Genomic DNA, 17,046 nt, shown 5'->3' with positions numbered 1-17,046 from the left:
GGACCCCACCACTCCTCCCCTGCCTCCACCTCCCATTGGCCCAGCCCAGGGCTCACCTGGTACTCAGCATTCCCGACAACACACACGTTCTTGGGCACTGGGGAGAAAGAACGGGGGACGCAGTCAGACTGCCCTGCTGGGCCCAAGGACACGCACAGCCAGTGGACGGGGTGGGAACTCAGGGCCTGGGGGTGGGGGGGAGGTGCATCGGCCATGCAGAATGAGTCCCTCAGGAGGGAGCCACTTCACCACATGGCCTCACTCAAGCCACAGTCAGCCCCAGCCCCAGGGCCTCCTCCTGCCCTAGCCCCCGGGCCCCACTCACCACACGAGTAGTGGGGGCAGCACCTTCCCGGCACCATCTCGCTCTTCAGCCCGAATCCCAGCGAACACACAGGGGGCTTCTCCTTGCACAGGCTGGCATTGCACTCTGAAGAGGGGAGGAAACACGGTAATGAGCATGGCTCCTTGAAGGCTGCGCCCCGCCACTATCCGCAGTGCAGGGTCAGGACTTGGGCATCTGCAGGTGACGAGCATGAGCAGCAGGCCCATCACAGCCTCCTCCTCCAACACCCACTCTCAGTGGGACACACCCTGCGGCCGCTGCTCCCCAGCTCCCCAGGGAGGTGAAATCATCGTGGGGAACTTGCTCAGTGAGTCCGAGGGCCCTAGGAGGAGACAGGTGCCCAAGGGCCCAGGCTTGGCTCCCCTACCCCCGGGGCGTGGCCTTACTGCAGGAGCTGATGGTGCAGCAGGTGTCAGTGGGGTTGACCTCCGTGACCAGGTAGGTGCCGTCCTCCTTGCACTCAGGCAGGGGCTTCTGGCTGCACTTCCTGGGCTGACAGATGATGCCTCTTCCACCCTCCAGGCAGATGCAGTTCTTACAGTCGAACTCAAAGCGCTCCCCAAACTGCAGGAGGAAGGAGGTGAGCAGGGAGAAGAGCAGGTGGCCTCGCCACAGGCCCGGGCTGCAGGAAAACCCCTGCCTTCCCACCTCTGAGCACATGGGGCAGGTTCTGACCCAGGACAAAGGCACTCATTTAGGGCCAGGCCATTAATATCTCAATCGTGACCTGCTCACCAGCATTTGCCTACAACACGTGGGCCTGGCTCAGGGCAGACACACCACAGGTGTCTAGAGGGTTGGTGAATCATGGAACTAAGGAATCAACCATGGGTGGGAGACACGACAGTGCAGTGGCTAGGATATCATCTCGGTTCCAGACAGCATCACATGAGCAATGGGTGGGTGTTGTGGACGGGTGGAGGATATGTTGATGGAGGGATGGATGGAAGGGTGGAGGGACAGACAGAGAGATGGGGGGATGGATGGATGAAAGATGGAGGGACAGACAGATGGAGGGATGGAAGGATGGAGGGACAGACAAAGAAGGAGGGATGGAAGAATGGAGGGACAGATGGATGGGTGGATGGATGGAAGGACGGACAGACAGATGGAGAGATGGAAGGATGGATGGACAGACAGAGATGGAAGCATGGATGGATGGAAGGATAGATGGACAGACAGATGGGATGGATAGAGGGGGGACAGGGCAACAGATGGATGGATGGGTGCATATCGTGCTAGCTCAGCCTTCCAGGACTTAAATGCCTCATTACTCAGTCTTTGAGGCTCCTAGGTTCTTGTGCCCACCCCACCCCACCCCCACAAAATTCAGGATTTTTGGGAGAATCCCGCCCCAGCACCAAGGAGGAAGGCCGACCTTTCTGGGCACGTCATCAGGTCCCACACAGCCTAGGAGGAGAGAGGAAAGGAATCCTGTCAGCAGAGTCTCGGTGCCACAGGAGCCAGGCTCAGCCTCTCGGAGACAGGAGGGAGGCACCGAGAGCAGGCAACGTACCGCAGACCTCCACGCAGACATCAAAGCCAGGGGCGTAGCTGGTGGTGCCCTCGGGACAGAAGCAGCCTTCCACTACGCCTGTGTCGTTCAACGGCAGTGAGGAGCTGGAGGAGTGGGGGGCTTTGTGAGATGGGGATGTGGACGGGCTGGGGAGCGGGCATGCTGGAGCACCATGCTCAGATAGTACCGCCCAGGGACCGAGCCCACCGTCCCGCACGTCTCCCAGCAACTGACCTGGACCTACAAGTGGGCTCCTCGGCAGGACCACAGGCCCGGTACTCCCTGTGAGACGGGCACGTAACCGCTGTGGGAGGGAGGCAGCAGTCAGAGGGGCCAGAGATGTCAGAGGAGCCTGTGCCTATCCCCCTGTCCCCTGACCAGTGACAGTCCTGCCCAGCCCCTCCCACAAAGGACCCACCCTCCCACACTGGCTGAGGGTGGCCAGCTGCCTGCTGCTGCCCGCCTTGGTCCCCCATGCTGTCCCGAGCCAGGAGGCTGGTGCCCAGTGGTGCTTAGCAAGGCTGGCAGTCCGTCCAGTGTCCCCAGCCCCTCCAGCCTGCCCTCCTTCCCCACCCAAAGGTCCAGCCTGTCTCCATGGGGGCCTGGCCACCCCACCCTGGTCTGGCTTCAAGCTGGTACAGTGCCCTCCAGAATCCAGACTCCCCAGCCGTTCTTCAGCAACCCCGCCCAGGGGCTGGAACAGGTGAGCACTTACGGCAGGCCCCCTGGGTGCGGTTCCGCCAGTCAATGCAGACGCCCTCGTGGGCACAGAGGGCCGCATAGGTCTGCAGGCTGGCGCACTCCATGCCCGAGTTGGGCACCAAGCAGCTATCGAACACGCAGGCATCGTAGTAGTGTTGGGGGGGCACCAGGGCGTGGCACTTGGCAAACAAGCTGTTGGGGAGGGGTGTGGGTCACGCTTCAGCCAGTGCCACCAGGCTCTCTCACTGCCCGCCACCCAGCCCCTCTGCCTGGGCTGCCCTCCTGGAGCTCAGCCTGTATCCCACCAAGGGAGCCGGCACAGTGGCCCGAGGATGAGGCCGTGGGGCCGGGCTCAGAGATGGAGGCTCCACATCTAAATGGCCAACAGGTCCCAGGATCCCACCTCCAGCAACCCTGGCAGAGGGCCACCCAGCCTTGACTTGCATACCTCTGGGCACGAGGCACTCGCTCCCATGGATGCCAGCTTTGAGGGTGCCCCCTCTCTGTCTACACCCCAATCTGCCTCCCTGGTTCAGCCCTGAATGCTAGCTGCGTCCTGGGTCCACTGGTCTACCCCAGGCTTCAAGTTCAGCCTATCCTGCACCTCCCAGGAGGCAGGAGAGATTCGAGAATCAAAAGAGGCAGGGGGGTGTCTGACGAAGCAGCTCGGCCCCATAGAAATGAGGAGCCCGAGCCCTAAGGCCCTCGCCTTCCCAGCCCCACACCAGGTCCCCAGCCTCGTCTCCTCTGTGCAGACAGGGCCCGGGGGTGGGGGGTGCACAGAGAGGCGAGGCTGCTCCCTGAGTCTCTGCAGCTCTCTAGTGACGAGGCCACAGACTGGCCGGGAGCAGGGTCACCTGTCCTTGATGAGCTCGCAGAGGGAAGGATCACAGTCCTTCGGTGTGGGGGTGCGGCTGCTGGCTGCCGTGGTGGCCGGGCGTGGGCTGGTGAAGCTGGAGTGGGGACAGTGTGGCTTGGAGGGGTCATTCACCACCCACTGGTCAGCTGCGACCTCGCAGTTGGAGATGACCTCCCCACTGGGCAGCACACAGTCATCCGAGGTGGTGTTGGTGCACGTGCCTGGGTTAGCGAGAAGGGCCACGTTTTCCAGCAGACCCGGTGAGCGCCTGGGACCCCTCCCCTCCTCCTGCCCAGGTCCTCTGGGGACCAGCTGGCCAGCGCCGAGGGCACAGACTAGACTAGACTCCTCTTGGTGTCCCACAGGGGCCAAAACAGGGATGACGGCCATGGGGGCTCCAAGCAGAGGAGGAGGACCTCATCCAGGCTGGCAGGTGCCCACTCCCCGCCGGCCTCCCAAGGGCAAGGCGCAGGAGCCGCAGGGGGCAGGGGCTCACCACACTGGCCCTTGGTGTTGTTGCCAAACAGGCGGTAGGGCAGCCTGATGGAGAATGAGAGGCCGTCGTAGGAGATGAGGGCGCCCAGCTCGGGGATGTCCACCACGTACTTGAAGCCCGACTCATACACCTGCAGCCCGAACTTCTTGTAGGGCAGCGCCACGGACTGCTCGTTGACCTGCACCTGTGGCCGACACACCTGGGGTCAGAGGGCAAGCCTGGCAGAAGCTACCCACTCAGCGGGAGGCCTGCCCTTCCCTGGCAACCAGGACAAAGGAGCCTTAAGTACGTGAGAGAGGGGGCGGGTAGGCAGCACCTTCAGAGAGCGCCTGGGGCCACAGCACCCTCCTCATCACACCATGTGGTAGGGGGTGCTACCCTTTCTCAATTCCTTTTCAGTGCACTGAGCAGACTTGTCCAGGCTGGTCCCAGGGGTGAGGACCCCTAGACTCCGGGCTCCGAGCAGAGGGTGGGGCTCCCCTGGCCATGGGAGCCAACCACTCCATGCGGTGTGTGCACCTGTGCTTGGGGAGGGGGCTTCTGCCTCAGACGCCTGTGCTCATGGCGGGTGGTGGGGTCAGGAGAGGGGAGGTTGAGGGGTCCCTGACGCCCCTGGTGGCCCTGTGAGAAGGGCCGCATGTGTCCCATGAGCACTGATCCCCTCCCAGCCCATCTCTGGGGTTGCAGCCCAGCCCCCGCCAAGGGAGGGAGCCGTATGGATGCCCCGCCGTGGCCATGGGTCCTGCCAGCATACCTGCACCTTCAGGGGCAGCATCTGCACCGTCCTGAGCTGCACCTCCTGGCTCTCGTGGCGCACGATGAGTGTGCGGGGGCAGGACACTCGGTCGGTGACATCGCAGTGGTAGTTGTCGATGTAGACCCCGAAGTTGTCCACGGTGGGGTTGACCTCCTCCACCAGCACGTACGTGCAGTTGCCCTGGTAGCTGTAGTAGAGCCCATCGAAGGTGGTGTAGTGCGGGTCCCCCCAGCCCGTGCAGTAGCCTGTGGAGGGAGCCCGGGTGAGCCGGGGGCAGAGGGAGGGGGACCCGGGGGGAGGGGACAGGATGCAGTCAGGAGCTCAGGGAGGGTGAGAAGAGCAGGGAGGAACCTAGGGACACGGAAAGTCTGGTCTGGGACAGGCGGGGCATCGGGCCAGGGAGGATGGGGGTCAGCTTCGTCCGGCCCCCACAGGGCATCTCCCCACACAGCCCTCAGCGGCAGTTCCTTCTGCAGGACGGGGCCTGGCTTTGGAGCCAGAAGGTCCAGGTTCAAACTCCAGCTCTGCCCCTATAACCACAGAGGTGCCCTCCACCAGGCATACCCCACCCCTGCCCAGCCCCCTTGAGATGCGCAATGAGCTGGGCCATGGGAAGTCCCTCTGGACGTGTGCTTGGCCCTCAGTGAGCTCGGCTGTCAAGGCCGTCACATCCAACCTGGGGTCTGGACCTCAGGCCACGCAGCCCCCACCCACAGAAGGGAGGAGGTGGGCCACAGCGCAGGCTTACAGTCGCACTCCCAGTGCCAGCAGCAGCCGTCGGGGTCCAGGACGCGCACGGGCGTGAGGTTGTTGGAGCAGGTGGGCATGGGTGGGGGCTTGCACTCCACGTGCACGATCTCCACCGTGTTGTCGTGCTTGCAAGTGGCCATGATGCAGTCGCAGAGCCACCACGTCTCGTTCTCCTGAGGGCGGGGAGGGCGCAGGGTCAGGGGGACAGGCCCCACCACCCGGCCCACACAGGACACTGCTTGTGAGGCCCCGGGGTGAGCACCTAAGAGCCCTCCCCAGGAGGCTGGAGGCCAAGGGCCGCCCCATCAGGGAGGCGGCTTCAAGGCCACTGTGCTGCAGCAAGAGCACAGCACTGTGCTCCTTGTGGGTGAGACGGCGGGTGCCCCAGCAGACCCCACGTCGGAAAGGCAGCTTGGAGCCATGGCCTTACTGGGGATGGTGCGGGGCATGGGGGACAGAGGCGTCTCGGGTGACCAGCAGGAAGGCAGCCCCTGGGGCATTGAAGGCCTGGACAGTGGGGACACAGCTGCCCACAGCCCACTGACCTTTCTGGGAGGATCAAAGTCGGGGCACTCATACACAGGGGGCGTGGTGGTGGTCAGCGTGCTTGATGTTGTGGACAGCGTGGGCGTTGGCGTGGGTGTGCTGGGCGTTGGGGACGGGGTAGATGGGCAGGACCAGTTGAAGAACTGCAAGGAGCAGTCCAGCGAGCAGTTCACGAAGTAGCAGGTGTCCCCGTGCGTGCCATTGTACACCACCTCGCCTGCAGGGGGAGAGACCAGTGCCTACGCCATCCAGGCAGGGCTGGCCGCCAGTGTGCACAGGCGGGTCCCCACCCAGGCCACCAGAGGGGAGCCCACCACCCCCTCTCCCCCTGACTCATGGCTGCAGCAAGGTGGGGCTGGCCACGGAATCAGCTCCCCCCACGCAGCACCCAGCTTCCCAAGTGAGCTCCTGGTTTAGACCTGAAACCCGGCTTCTACCCCTGGAAAAACAGAGCCCAAAGTCCCACTAGGCTTTACCGTCTGAGAGTTAGAGGGAACAGCCTGCGTACCTGGGGCATAGTACGTATCATTCAGAAAACAGCATTTGACATTGGTGGCATTGTTGATCGAGCTGGTGGTGATGCTGCTGCTCGGGGTGCTGAGTGGGGTCAGGGTAGGGGTGGGCACGCTGGTGGTCGAGGTGCTGGTGGTCTGTGGCATGGTCGAGGTCGGGGTGCGCCTTCCCGTGGTGGTCGTTGAGACAGTCACAGGAGAGGGTGTAGAAGGGGATCCTAGGGTGGGCGAGGAGGGCCCGGTGGTGGTCCCGCTGGTGGGGGTGGTCTTTGAGGAGGTGGGACCTGACGTCTGCGTGCCTGTAAGAATGGAGGTGACGGGTGAGGGCTGATGGCAGCGGCTCATCATAGATGCACAGCTGGACAGTTCCCTTGGGGCGAGGTACGTGGCATGGAAAGACCCCATGTCCATTGCCCCAGCTCTTGGTCAGGGTGAGCAGGGCCACATGCACGGTGTGGGCAATGGGGAAGCCCACAGGGGAGGAGCACCTGCCCCTGAGCAGCAGCAGTGCTCGCCCCCCTGGCCGGAGGGGTTATCACGGGACACTGGCCCATCCGAGGACACTGACCAGCTGCCCTCCGAAGCCCCCGTGATGAGGCGCAGGCAGAAGAGGAGGATGGAGGGAGGGTCTCCCGGGGCACCTGCTTGGCAGCCTCTGCCCCCTCACCTGGCTCTGGCCCCATGTGCCTCAGTGGGCTCCCCTGGTGATGGTTTTGCCCATGTTGCCCATCACACAGGTGTGAGTTGAGGGAGGTGGGCCACAAGCAGCTGTCCTAAGGAAGGAGGTTCTGTGGGGGCAAGTGGGCAGCCTTCAGGTCAGCCGCCCACACACAGGCCAATGGTAAGCGGCACACTGAACGCTCGGTGGCCAGGCTCCACTGGTAAGGGAGGCTCACCAAGCCCACTGGAACCTTCCTGGAGACCCTTCTCACAAGGCAGGGCAGGGGGCAACAGCTCAGTTCCAAGGAGCTTCAACTCTCTCCTGGGAATTGAGTGAGCTCTCCAGGTTGAGGAGGAAGCAACAGTGTGTGCCATGGGGGCTGTGTACCTGGAGTGGTGGTGGCAGGGCTTCCCGTTGTAGTGACCGTTGGTGTTGGGGGCCGTGGTGTGCTGGATGTCTCCCCGATTGTTGGGGTGGCGGTCAGAGGCGTGGTTGATTCCGTGGAAAAGGGGGAGGTGGACGGAGATGTTGGAGGGGAGGAGGACTCAGGTGGCTTTGGTGTGGTGGTCTCACCCATGGGTACTGTGCCTGTAGGGGTTGGGGTCTCCGTGCTTCTGGAGAGGATGCTGGGCGTTGAAGCTGGCGTCTCAGTGGTGGTAGTACTGGTGGTGGTTGTGGTCTCTGTGATGGTGGGAGTGGGAGTGGTGGTCTCTGAGGTGGTGAGGATTGGGGTCGGGGTCTCTGTGGTGGTGGTGGTGATGGTAGGGATTGAGGTTGGGGTCTCCGTGGTGGTGGTGGTGGTAATGGTGGGGGTTGGGGTTCCTGACATGGTGGTTATAGTAGGGGCTGTAGTCTCTGTGGTCGTGGTGGTGGGCGTCAGGGTGGAGGTCCTTGGGGTGGTGCCCGTGGTGGGTGTTGTGGTCTCTGTGGTGGTGATGGTAGGGGCCACAGTGGAGGTCTCAGTGGTGGGAGGAGAAGATGTGGAGAAACATAACCCACAGCAGTAGACGTTGATCTCATAGTTGAGGCAGTAAGGCATGGGGATGACTCCCCCAGGCTTCTGGTCTTGGTTTTTGCACACCAGTCCAACTGAAGTGTCGCAGACCACCGTTTGTCCAAGCTGTTCGTTGGGAACGTCAGTATGCTTAGTGGATCTGCAGGAGATGTTGGCCGCCCAGCCTCTTCCACAGACATCTCCGATGGGTTCAATGTCTGCACCTTGTTCGGTAGCATTTGGTTTACCAGAATCCAGCCAGCCAGTCCATTGGCAGTCATCCTCACACACAGTGCTGATAGAGCTCGTGGGCACGGTGGTCATCGTGGTGGGGGTTGGTGTTGGGGTCTCTGTGCTGATGGTGGTGATGATGGCGGAGGTAGGAGTTGAGGTCCTTGAGGTGGTGCTCGTGATGGGCGTTTTGGTCTCTGTGGGGATGGTGGTGATGATGGTGGGGGTCAGAGTTGGGGTCTCAGTGGCAGTGGTGCTAGGAGTCATGGTTGTTGGCCCTGGGCTGGCGGTCGTGGTGGAGGCTGTGTTCTCTGTGGTTGTGGTGCTGGCAGTTGGGGTTGTTGTCCTTGGGGTAGTGGTCATGGTGGGAGTTGTGGTCTGTGTGGTGGTGGTGCTGGGGGCCAGGGTTGTTGTCCCTGGGGTGATGGTGGGGGTCGGGGTTGAGGTCTCAGTGATGCTGGTGCTGGGGGACAGGGTTGTTGTCCCTGGGGTGGTGATGGTGGTGATGGTGGGGGTCGGGGTTGGGGTCTCAGTAATGCTGGTACTGGCAGTCAGGGTTGTTGGCCCTGAGGAGGTGGTGGTGGTGGTGGTGATGGTGGGAGTCAGAGTTGAAGTCCCTGGGGTGCTGGTCGTGATGGGGGTTGTGGTCTCTGTCCCAGTGGTGGTGGTAGTGGTGATGGTGGGGGTTGGGGTTGAGGCCCCTGAGGTGGTGCTTGTGGTGGGTGTTGTGGTCTCTGTGGTGGTAGTGGTGGTGATGGTGGGGGTCAGAGTTGAGGATCCTGGGATGGTGGTCATAGTAAGGGTTGTAGTCTCTCTGGTCGTGGTGGTGGGCGTCGGGGTGGCGGTCAATGGGGTAGTGCTGGTGGTGGGTGTTGTGGTCTCTGTGGTGGTGGTGGTGGTGATGGTCGTGGTCCGGGTTGAGGTCTCTGGGGTCGTGGGGGAAGGTGTGGAGAGACACAACCCACAGCAGTAGACGTTGATCTCATAGTTGAGGCAGTAAGGCATGGGGATGACTCCCCCAGGCTTCTGGTCTTGGTTTTTGCACACCAGTCCAACTGACGTGTCGCAAACCACCGTTTGTTCAAGCTGTTCGATGGGATTGTTTGGATACATATGGGCTCTGCAGGAGATGTTGGCCACCCAGCCTCTTCCACAGACATCTCCGATGGGTTCAATGTCTGCACCTTGTTCGGTAGCATTTGGTTTACCAGAATCCAGCCAGCCAGTCCATTGGCAGTCATCCTCACACACAGTGCTGATAGAGCTCGTGGGCACGGTGGTCATCGTGGTGGGGGTTGGTGTTGGGGTCTCTGTGCTGATGGTGGTGATGATGGCGGAGGTAGGAGTTGAGGTCCTTGAGGTGGTGCTCGTGACGGGCGTTTTGGTCTCTGTGGGGATGGTGGTGATGATGGTGGGGGTCAGAGTTGGGGTCTCAGTGGCGGTGGTGCTAGGAGTCATGGTTGTTGGCCCTGGGCCGGTGGTCGTGGTGGAGGCTGTGTTCTCTGTGGTTGTGGTGCTGGCAGTTGGGGTTGTTGTCCTTGGGGTAGTGGTCATGGTGGGAGTTGTGGTCTGTGTGGTGGTGGTGCTGGGGGCCAGGGTTGTTGTCCCTGGGGTGATGGTGGGGGTCGGGGTTGAGGTCTCAGTGATGCTGGTGCTGGGGGACAGGGTTGTTGTCCCTGGGGTGGTGATGGTGGTGATGGTGAGGGTCGGGGTTGGGGTCTCAGTAATGCTGGTACTGGCAGTCAGGGTTGTTGGCCCTGAGGTGGTGGTGGTGGTGCTCGTTGTGGTCTCTGTGGTGGTGGTGGTGATGGTGGGAGTCAGAGTTGAAGTCCCTGGGGTGCTGGTCGTGATGGGGGTTGTGGTCTCTGTCCCAGTGGTGGTGGTAGTGGTGATGGTGGGGGTTGGGGTTGAGGCCCCTGAGGTGGTGCTTGTGGTGGGTGTTGTGGGCTCTGTGGTGATGGTGGGGGTCAGAGTTGAGGATCCTGGGATGGTGGTCATAGTAAGGGTTGTAGTCTCTCTGGTCGTGGTGGTGGGCGTCGGGGTGGCGGTCAATGGGGTAGTGCTGGTGGTGGGTGTTGTGGTCTCTGTGGTGGTGGTGGTGGTGATGGTCGTGGTCCGGGTTGAGGTCTCTGGGGTCGTGGGGGAAGGTGTGGAGAGACACAACCCACAGCAGTAGACGTTGATCTCATAGTTGAGGCAGTAAGGCATGGGGATGACTCCCCCAGGCTTCTGGTCTTGGTTTTTGCACACCAGTCCAACTGACGTGTCGCAAACCACCGTTTGTTCAAGCTGTTCGATGGGATTGTTTGGATACATATGGGCTCTGCAGGAGATGTTGGCCACCCAGCCTCTTCCACAGACATCTCCGATGGGTTCAATGTCTGCACCTTGTTCGGTAGCATTTGGTTTACCAGAATCCAGCCAGCCAGTCCATTGGCAGTCATCCTCACACACAGTGCTGATAGAGCTCGTGGGCACGGTGGTCATCGTGGTGGGGGTTGGTGTTGGGGTCTCTGTGCTGATGGTGGTGATGATGGTGGAGGTAGGAGTTGAGGTCCTTGAGGTGGTGCTCGTGACGGGCGTTTTGGTCTCTGTGGGGATGGTGGTGATGATGGTGGGGGTCAGAGTTGGGGTCTCAGTGGCGGTGGTGCTAGGAGTCATGGTTGTTGGCCCTGGGCTGGCGGTCATGGTGGAGGCTGTGTTCTCTGTGGTTGTGGTGCTGGCAGTTGGGGTTGTTGTCCTTGGGGTAGTGGTCATGGTGGGAGTTGTGGTCTGTGTGGTGGTGGTGCTGGGGGCCAGGGTTGTTGTCCCTGGGGTGATGGTGGGGGTCGGGGTTGAGGTCTCAGTGATGCTGGTGCTGGGGGACAGGGTTGTTGTCCCTGGGGTGGTGATGGTGGTGATGGTGGGGGTCGGGGTTGGGGTCTCAGTAATGCTGGTACTGGCAGTCAGGGTTGGTGGCCCTGGGCTGGTGGTCTTCGTGGAGGCTGTGGTCTCCGTGGTTGTGGTGCTAGCAGTTGGGGTTGTTGTGCTGGGGGTGGAGGCCGTGGTGGGAGTGGTGGTCAGTGTGGTTGAGGTGCTGGGAGTTGGTGTTGTGGTCTCTGGGGTAGTGGTCATGGTGGGAGTTGTGGTCTGTGTGGTGGTGGTGCTGGGGGCCAGGGTTGTTGTCCCTGGGGTGATGGTGGGGGTCGGGGTTGAGGTCTCAGTGATGCTGGTGCTGGGGGACAGGGTTGTTGTCCCTGGGGTGGTGATGGTGGTGATGGTGGGGGTCGGGGGTGGGGTCTCAGTAATGCTGGTACTGGCAGTCAGAGTTGTTGGCCCTGAGGTGGTGGTGGTGGTGGTGATGGTGGGAGTCAGAGTTGAAGTCCCTGGGGTGCTGGTCGTGATGGGGGTTGTGGTCTCTGTCCCAGTGGTGGTGGTAGTGGTGATGGTGGGGGTTGGGGTTGAGGCCCCTGAGGTGGTGCTTGTGGTGGGTGTTGTGGTCTCTGTGGTGGTAGTGGTGGTGATGGTGGGGGTCAGAGTTGAGGATCCTGGGATGGTGGTCATAGTAAGGGTTGTAGTCTCTCTGGTCATGGTGGTGGGCATCGGGGTGGCGGTCAATGGGGTAGTGCTGGTGGTGGGTGTTGTGGTCTCTGTGGTGGTGGTGGTGGTGATGGTCGTGGTCCGGGTTGAGGTCTCTGGGGTCGTGGGGGAAGGTGTGGAGAGACACAACCCACAGCAGTAGACGTTGATCTCATAGTTGAGGCAGTAAGGCATGGGGATGACTCCCCCAGGCTTCTGGTCTTGGTTTTTGCACACCAGTCCAACTGACGTGTCGCAAACCACCGTTTGTTCAAGCTGTTCGATGGGATTGTTTGGATACATATGGGCTCTGCAGGAGATGTTGGCCACCCAGCCTCTTCCACAGACATCTCCGATGGGTTCAATGTCTGCACCTTGTTCGGTAGCATTTGGTTTACCAGAATCCAGCCAGCCAGTCCATTGGCAGTCATCCTCACACACAGTGCTGATAGAGCTCGTGGGCACGGTGGTCATCATGGTGGGGGTTGGTGTTGGGGTCTCTGTGCTGATGGTGGTGATGATGGCGGAGGTAGGAGTTGAGGTCCTTGAGGTGGTGCTCGTGATGGGCGTTTTGGTCTCTGTGGGGATGGTGGTGATGATGGTGGGGGTCAGAGTTGGGGTCTCAGTGGCGGTGGTGCTAGGAGTCATGGTTGTTGGCCCTGGGCCGGTGGTCGTGGTGGATGCTGTGTTCTCTGTGGTTGTGGTGCTGGCAGTTGGGGTTGTTGTCCTTGGGGTAGTGGTCATGGTGGGAGTTGTGGTCTGTGTGGTGGTGGTGCTGGGGGCCAGGGTTGTTGTCCCTGGGGTGATGGTGGGGGTCGGGGTTGAGGTCTCAGTGATGCTGGTGCTGGGGGACAGGGTTGTTGTCCCTGGGGTGGTGATGGTGGTGATGGTGGGGGTCGGGGTTGGGGTCTCAGTAATGCTGGTACTGGCAGTCAGGGTTGTTGGCCCTGAGGTGGTGGTGGTGGTGGTGATGGTGGGAGTCAGAGTTGAAGTCCCTGGGGTGCTGGTCGTGATGGGGGTTGTGGTCTCTGTCCCAGTGGTGGTGGTACTGGTGATGGTGTGGGTTGGGGTTGAGGTCCCTGAGGTGGTGCTTGTGGTGGGTGTTGTGGTCTCTGTGGTGATGGTGGGGGTCAGAGTTGAGGATCCTGGGATGGTGGTCATAGTAAGGGTTGTAGTCTCTCTGGTCGTGGTGGTGGGCGTCGGGGTGGCGGTCAATGGGGTAGTGCTGGTGGTGGGTGTTGTGGTCTCTGTGGTGGTGGTGGTGGTGATGGTCGTGGTCCGGGTTGAGGTCTCTGGGGTCGTGGGGGAAGGTGTGGAGAGACACAACCCACAGCAGTAGACGTTGATCTCATAGTTGAGGCAGTAAGGCATGGGGATGACTCCCCCAGGCTTCTGGTCTTGGTTTTTGCACACCAGTCCAACTGACGTGTCGCAAACCACCGTTTGTTCAAGCTGTTCGATGGGATTGTTTGGATACATATGGGCTCTGCAGGAGATGTTGGCCACCCAGCCTCTTCCACAGACATCTCCGATGGGTTCAATGTCTGCACCTTGTTCGGTAGCATTTGGTTTACCAGAATCCAGCCAGCCAGTCCATTGGCAGTCATCCTCACACACAGTGCTGATAGAGCTCGTGGGCACGGTGGTCATCGTGGTGGGGGTTGGTGTTGGGGTCTCTGTGCTGATGGTGGTGATGATGGTGGAGGTAGGAGTTGAGGTCCTTGAGGTGGTGCTCGTGACGGGCGTTTTGGTCTCTGTGGGGATGGTGGTGATGATGGTGGGGGTCAGAGTTGGGGTCTCAGTGGCGGTGGTGCTAGGAGTCATGGTTGTTGGCCCTGGGCTGGCGGTCATGGTGGAGGCTGTGTTCTCTGTGGTTGTGGTGCTGGCAGTTGGGGTTGTTGTCCTTGGGGTAGTGGTCATGGTGGGAGTTGTGGTCTGTGTGGTGGTGGTGCTGGGGGCCAGGGTTGTTGTCCCTGGGGTGATGGTGGGGGTCGGGGTTGAGGTCTCAGTGATGCTGGTGCTGGGGGACAGGGTTGTTGTCCCTGGGGTGGTGATGGTGGTGATGGTGGGGGTCGGGGTTGGGGTCTCAGTAATGCTGGTACTGGCAGTCAGGGTTGGTGGCCCTGGGCTGGTGGTCTTCGTGGAGGCTGTGGTCTCCGTGGTTGTGGTGCTAGCAGTTGGGGTTGTTGTGCTGGGGGTGGAGGCCGTGGTGGGAGTGGTGGTCAGTGTGGTTGAGGTGCTGGGAGTTGGTGTTGTGGTCTCTGGGGTAGTGGTCATGGTGGGAGTTGTGGTCTGTGTGGTGGTGGTGCTGGGGGCCAGGGTTGTTGTCCCTGGGGTGATGGTGGGGGTCGGGGTTGAGGTCTCAGTGATGCTGGTGCTGGGGGACAGGGTTGTTGTCCCTGGGGTGGTGATGGTGGTGATGGTGGGGGTCGGGGGTGGGGTCTCAGTAATGCTGGTACTGGCAGTCAGAGTTGTTGGCCCTGAGGTGGTGGTGGTGGTGGTGATGGTGGGAGTCAGAGTTGAAGTCCCTGGGGTGCTGGTCGTGATGGGGGTTGTGGTCTCTGTCCCAGTGGTGGTGGTAGTGGTGATGGTGGGGGTTGGGGTTGAGGCCCCTGAGGTGGTGCTTGTGGTGGGTGTTGTGGTCTCTGTGGTGGTAGTGGTGGTGATGGTGGGGGTCAGAGTTGAGGATCCTGGGATGGTGGTCATAGTAAGGGTTGTAGTCTCTCTGGTCATGGTGGTGGGCATCGGGGTGGCGGTCAATGGGGTAGTGCTGGTGGTGGGTGTTGTGGTCTCTGTGGTGGTGGTGGTGGTGATGGTCGTGGTCCGGGTTGAGGTCTCTGGGGTCGTGGGGGAAGGTGTGGAGAGACACAACCCACAGCAGTAGACGTTGATCTCATAGTTGAGGCAGTAAGGCATGGGGATGACTCCCCCAGGCTTCTGGTCTTGGTTTTTGCACACCAGTCCAACTGATGTGTCGCAAACCACCGTTTGTTCAAGCTGTTCGATGGGATTGTTTGGATACATATGGGCTCTGCAGGAGATGTTGGCCACCCAGCCTCTTCCACAGACATCTCCGATGGGTTCAATGTCTGCACCTTGTTCGGTAGCATTTGGTTTACCAGAATCCAGCCAGCCAGTCCATTGGCAGTCATCCTCACACACAGTGCTGATAGAGCTCGTGGGCACGGTGGTCATCATGGTGGGGGTTGGTGTTGGGGTCTCTGTGCTGATGGTGGTGATGATGGCGGAGGTAGGAGTTGAGGTCCTTGAGGTGGTGCTCGTGACGGGCGTTTTGGTCTCTGTGGGGATGGTGGTGATGATGGTGGGGGTCAGAGTTGGGGTCTCAGTGGCGGTGGTGCTAGGAGTCATGGTTGTTGGCCCTGGGCTGGCGGTCATGGTGGAGGCTGTGTTCTCTGTGGTTGTGGTGCTGGCAGTTGGGGTTGTTGTCCTTGGGGTAGTGGTCATGGTGGGAGTTGTGGTCTGTGTGGTGGTGGTGCTGGGGGCCAGGGTTGTTGTCCCTGGGGTGATGGTGGGGGTCGGGGTTGAGGTCTCAGTGATGCTGGTGCTGGGGGACAGGGTTGTTGTCCCTGGGGTGGTGATGGTGGTGATGGTGGGGGTCGGGGTTGGGGTCTCAGTAATGCTGGTACTGGCAGTCAGGGTTGGTGGCCCTGGGCTGGTGGTCTTCGTGGAGGCTGTGGTCTCCGTGGTTGTGGTGCTAGCAGTTGGGGTTGTTGTGCTGGGGGTGGAGGCCGTGGTGGGAGTGGTGGTCAGTGTGGTTGAGGTGCTGGGAGTTGGTGTTGTGGTCTCTGGGGTAGTGGACATGGTGGGAGTTGTGGTCTCCGTGGTGGTAGTGCTGGGGGCCAGGGTTGTTGTCCTTTGGGTGATGGTTGGCATTGGGGTTGAGGTTTCAGTGATGCTGGTGCTGGCAGACAGTGTTGTTGTCCCTGGGGTGGTGGTGGTGGTGATGGTGGGGGTCGGGGTTTGGGTCCCAGTGGTGGTGGTGCTGGGAGTCCTGGTTGTTGGCCCTGGGCTGGCGGTCATGGGGGAGGCTGTGGTCTCCATCGTTGTGGCGCTGGCAGTTGGGGTTGTTGTGCTTGGGGTGGATGTTGTGGTAGGAGTGGTAGTCAGTGTGGTTGAGGTGCTGGGAGTTGGTGTCGTGGTCTCTGGGGTAGTAGTCGTGATGGGAGTTGTGGTCTCCATGATGGTGGTGCTGGGGACCAAGGTTGTTGTCCCTGGGGTGGTGGTGGGGGTCGGGGTTGAGGTCTCAGTGATGCTGGTGCTGAGAGTCAGGGTTGTTGGCCCTGGGGTAGTGGTGGTGATGCTAGTTGTGGTCTCTGTGGTGGTGGTGGTGAGGGTGGGAGTCAGAGTTGAAGTCCCTGGGGTGCTGGTCGTGATGGGGGTTGTGGTCTCTGTCCCAGTGGTGGTGGTAGTGGTGATGGTGGGGGTTGGGGTTGAGGTCCCTGAGGTGGTGCTCGTGGTGGGTGTTGTGGTCTCTGTGGTGGTGGTCATGGTGGTTGTGCTGGGGGTGGTGGTCGCGGTGGTCATGGTAGTGGTCGTGGGGGTCGTGGTTGGGGTCGAAGGACACTCCTCCATGGGCAGGCAACAGCGGACACGTATCTCGTAGTCATAGCAGACTCCAAATGGTCCGTCCCCAAACTGGTCTTCGTTCTTGCAGATGAACCCAAATGACACATTGCACTGCACCTTCTGGCCCAGCTCCTCCAAGCTGAGCTGGGGCTCCGTGGCCGCCCTGCACTCGATGTCCTCAGGGGCCTGGCAGACGCTGTCGAACCTCTCACGGTCCCCGCTGTCGCCGTGAGTCTCGGGGTGATCCTCGTTGATCCAGTCGGACCAGAAGCAGCACGGCACTAGGGAAGCAGACCCAGGGCTGGTCAGCCACGCCTGGGGGTGCGCCTGCCGGGGAGGTCACTGGGACTCGGAGATGTCAGAGACCCTAGGACCGGCTCCCTGTCGTCCCCCAGGACCCGGTTGTAGGGTCAGATAGTTTAGGGCTGGACACCACTTCCACCCGTCTTTTGCAGCTGGAAAACTGAGGCCCAGAGAGGGAAGAGTCCCCGCGCCCCCAGCGCTGATGGACCCAGGCCTTGTGGCTCAGGC

At 61.1% G+C, this 17,046-nt stretch overlaps 1 protein-coding gene across 2 annotated transcripts in view; it reads right to left on the bottom strand.

The window, feature by feature from the left end:
* The window catches only part of LOC106824950 (mucin-2-like), an 86,555-nt gene that overhangs the window by 55,437 nt on the left and 14,072 nt on the right, over positions 1-17,046 (bottom strand). The window contains exons 30-43 of one of the 2 annotated variants that reach the window (XM_070488523.1): positions 7,533-16,796; positions 6,481-6,783; positions 5,972-6,189; positions 5,425-5,599; positions 4,674-4,921; positions 3,920-4,103; positions 3,422-3,644; positions 2,578-2,756; positions 2,097-2,166; positions 1,863-1,966; positions 1,725-1,756; positions 733-910; positions 326-430; positions 57-97 (exon numbers count right to left, since the gene is read on the bottom strand). In XM_070488523.1, the coding sequence (XP_070344624.1) occupies positions 57-97; positions 326-430; positions 733-910; positions 1,725-1,756; positions 1,863-1,966; positions 2,097-2,166; positions 2,578-2,756; positions 3,422-3,644; positions 3,920-4,103; positions 4,674-4,921; positions 5,425-5,599; positions 5,972-6,189; positions 6,481-6,783; positions 7,533-16,796 (11,324 nt within the window). The remainder of the gene's footprint in view (positions 1-56; positions 98-325; positions 431-732; positions 911-1,724; positions 1,757-1,862; positions 1,967-2,096; positions 2,167-2,577; positions 2,757-3,421; positions 3,645-3,919; positions 4,104-4,673; positions 4,922-5,424; positions 5,600-5,971; positions 6,190-6,480; positions 6,784-7,532; positions 16,797-17,046) is intronic. The other variant, XM_070488524.1, reaches the window with a different exon arrangement.

This window comes from Equus asinus, chromosome 17, assembly GCF_041296235.1.
Source record: "Equus asinus isolate D_3611 breed Donkey chromosome 17, EquAss-T2T_v2, whole genome shotgun sequence".
Lineage (NCBI taxonomy): Eukaryota > Metazoa > Chordata > Mammalia > Perissodactyla > Equidae > Equus > Equus asinus.
The sequence above is the reverse complement of the archived record's forward strand: the minus strand, read 5'-3'. Positions and strand labels throughout refer to the sequence as shown.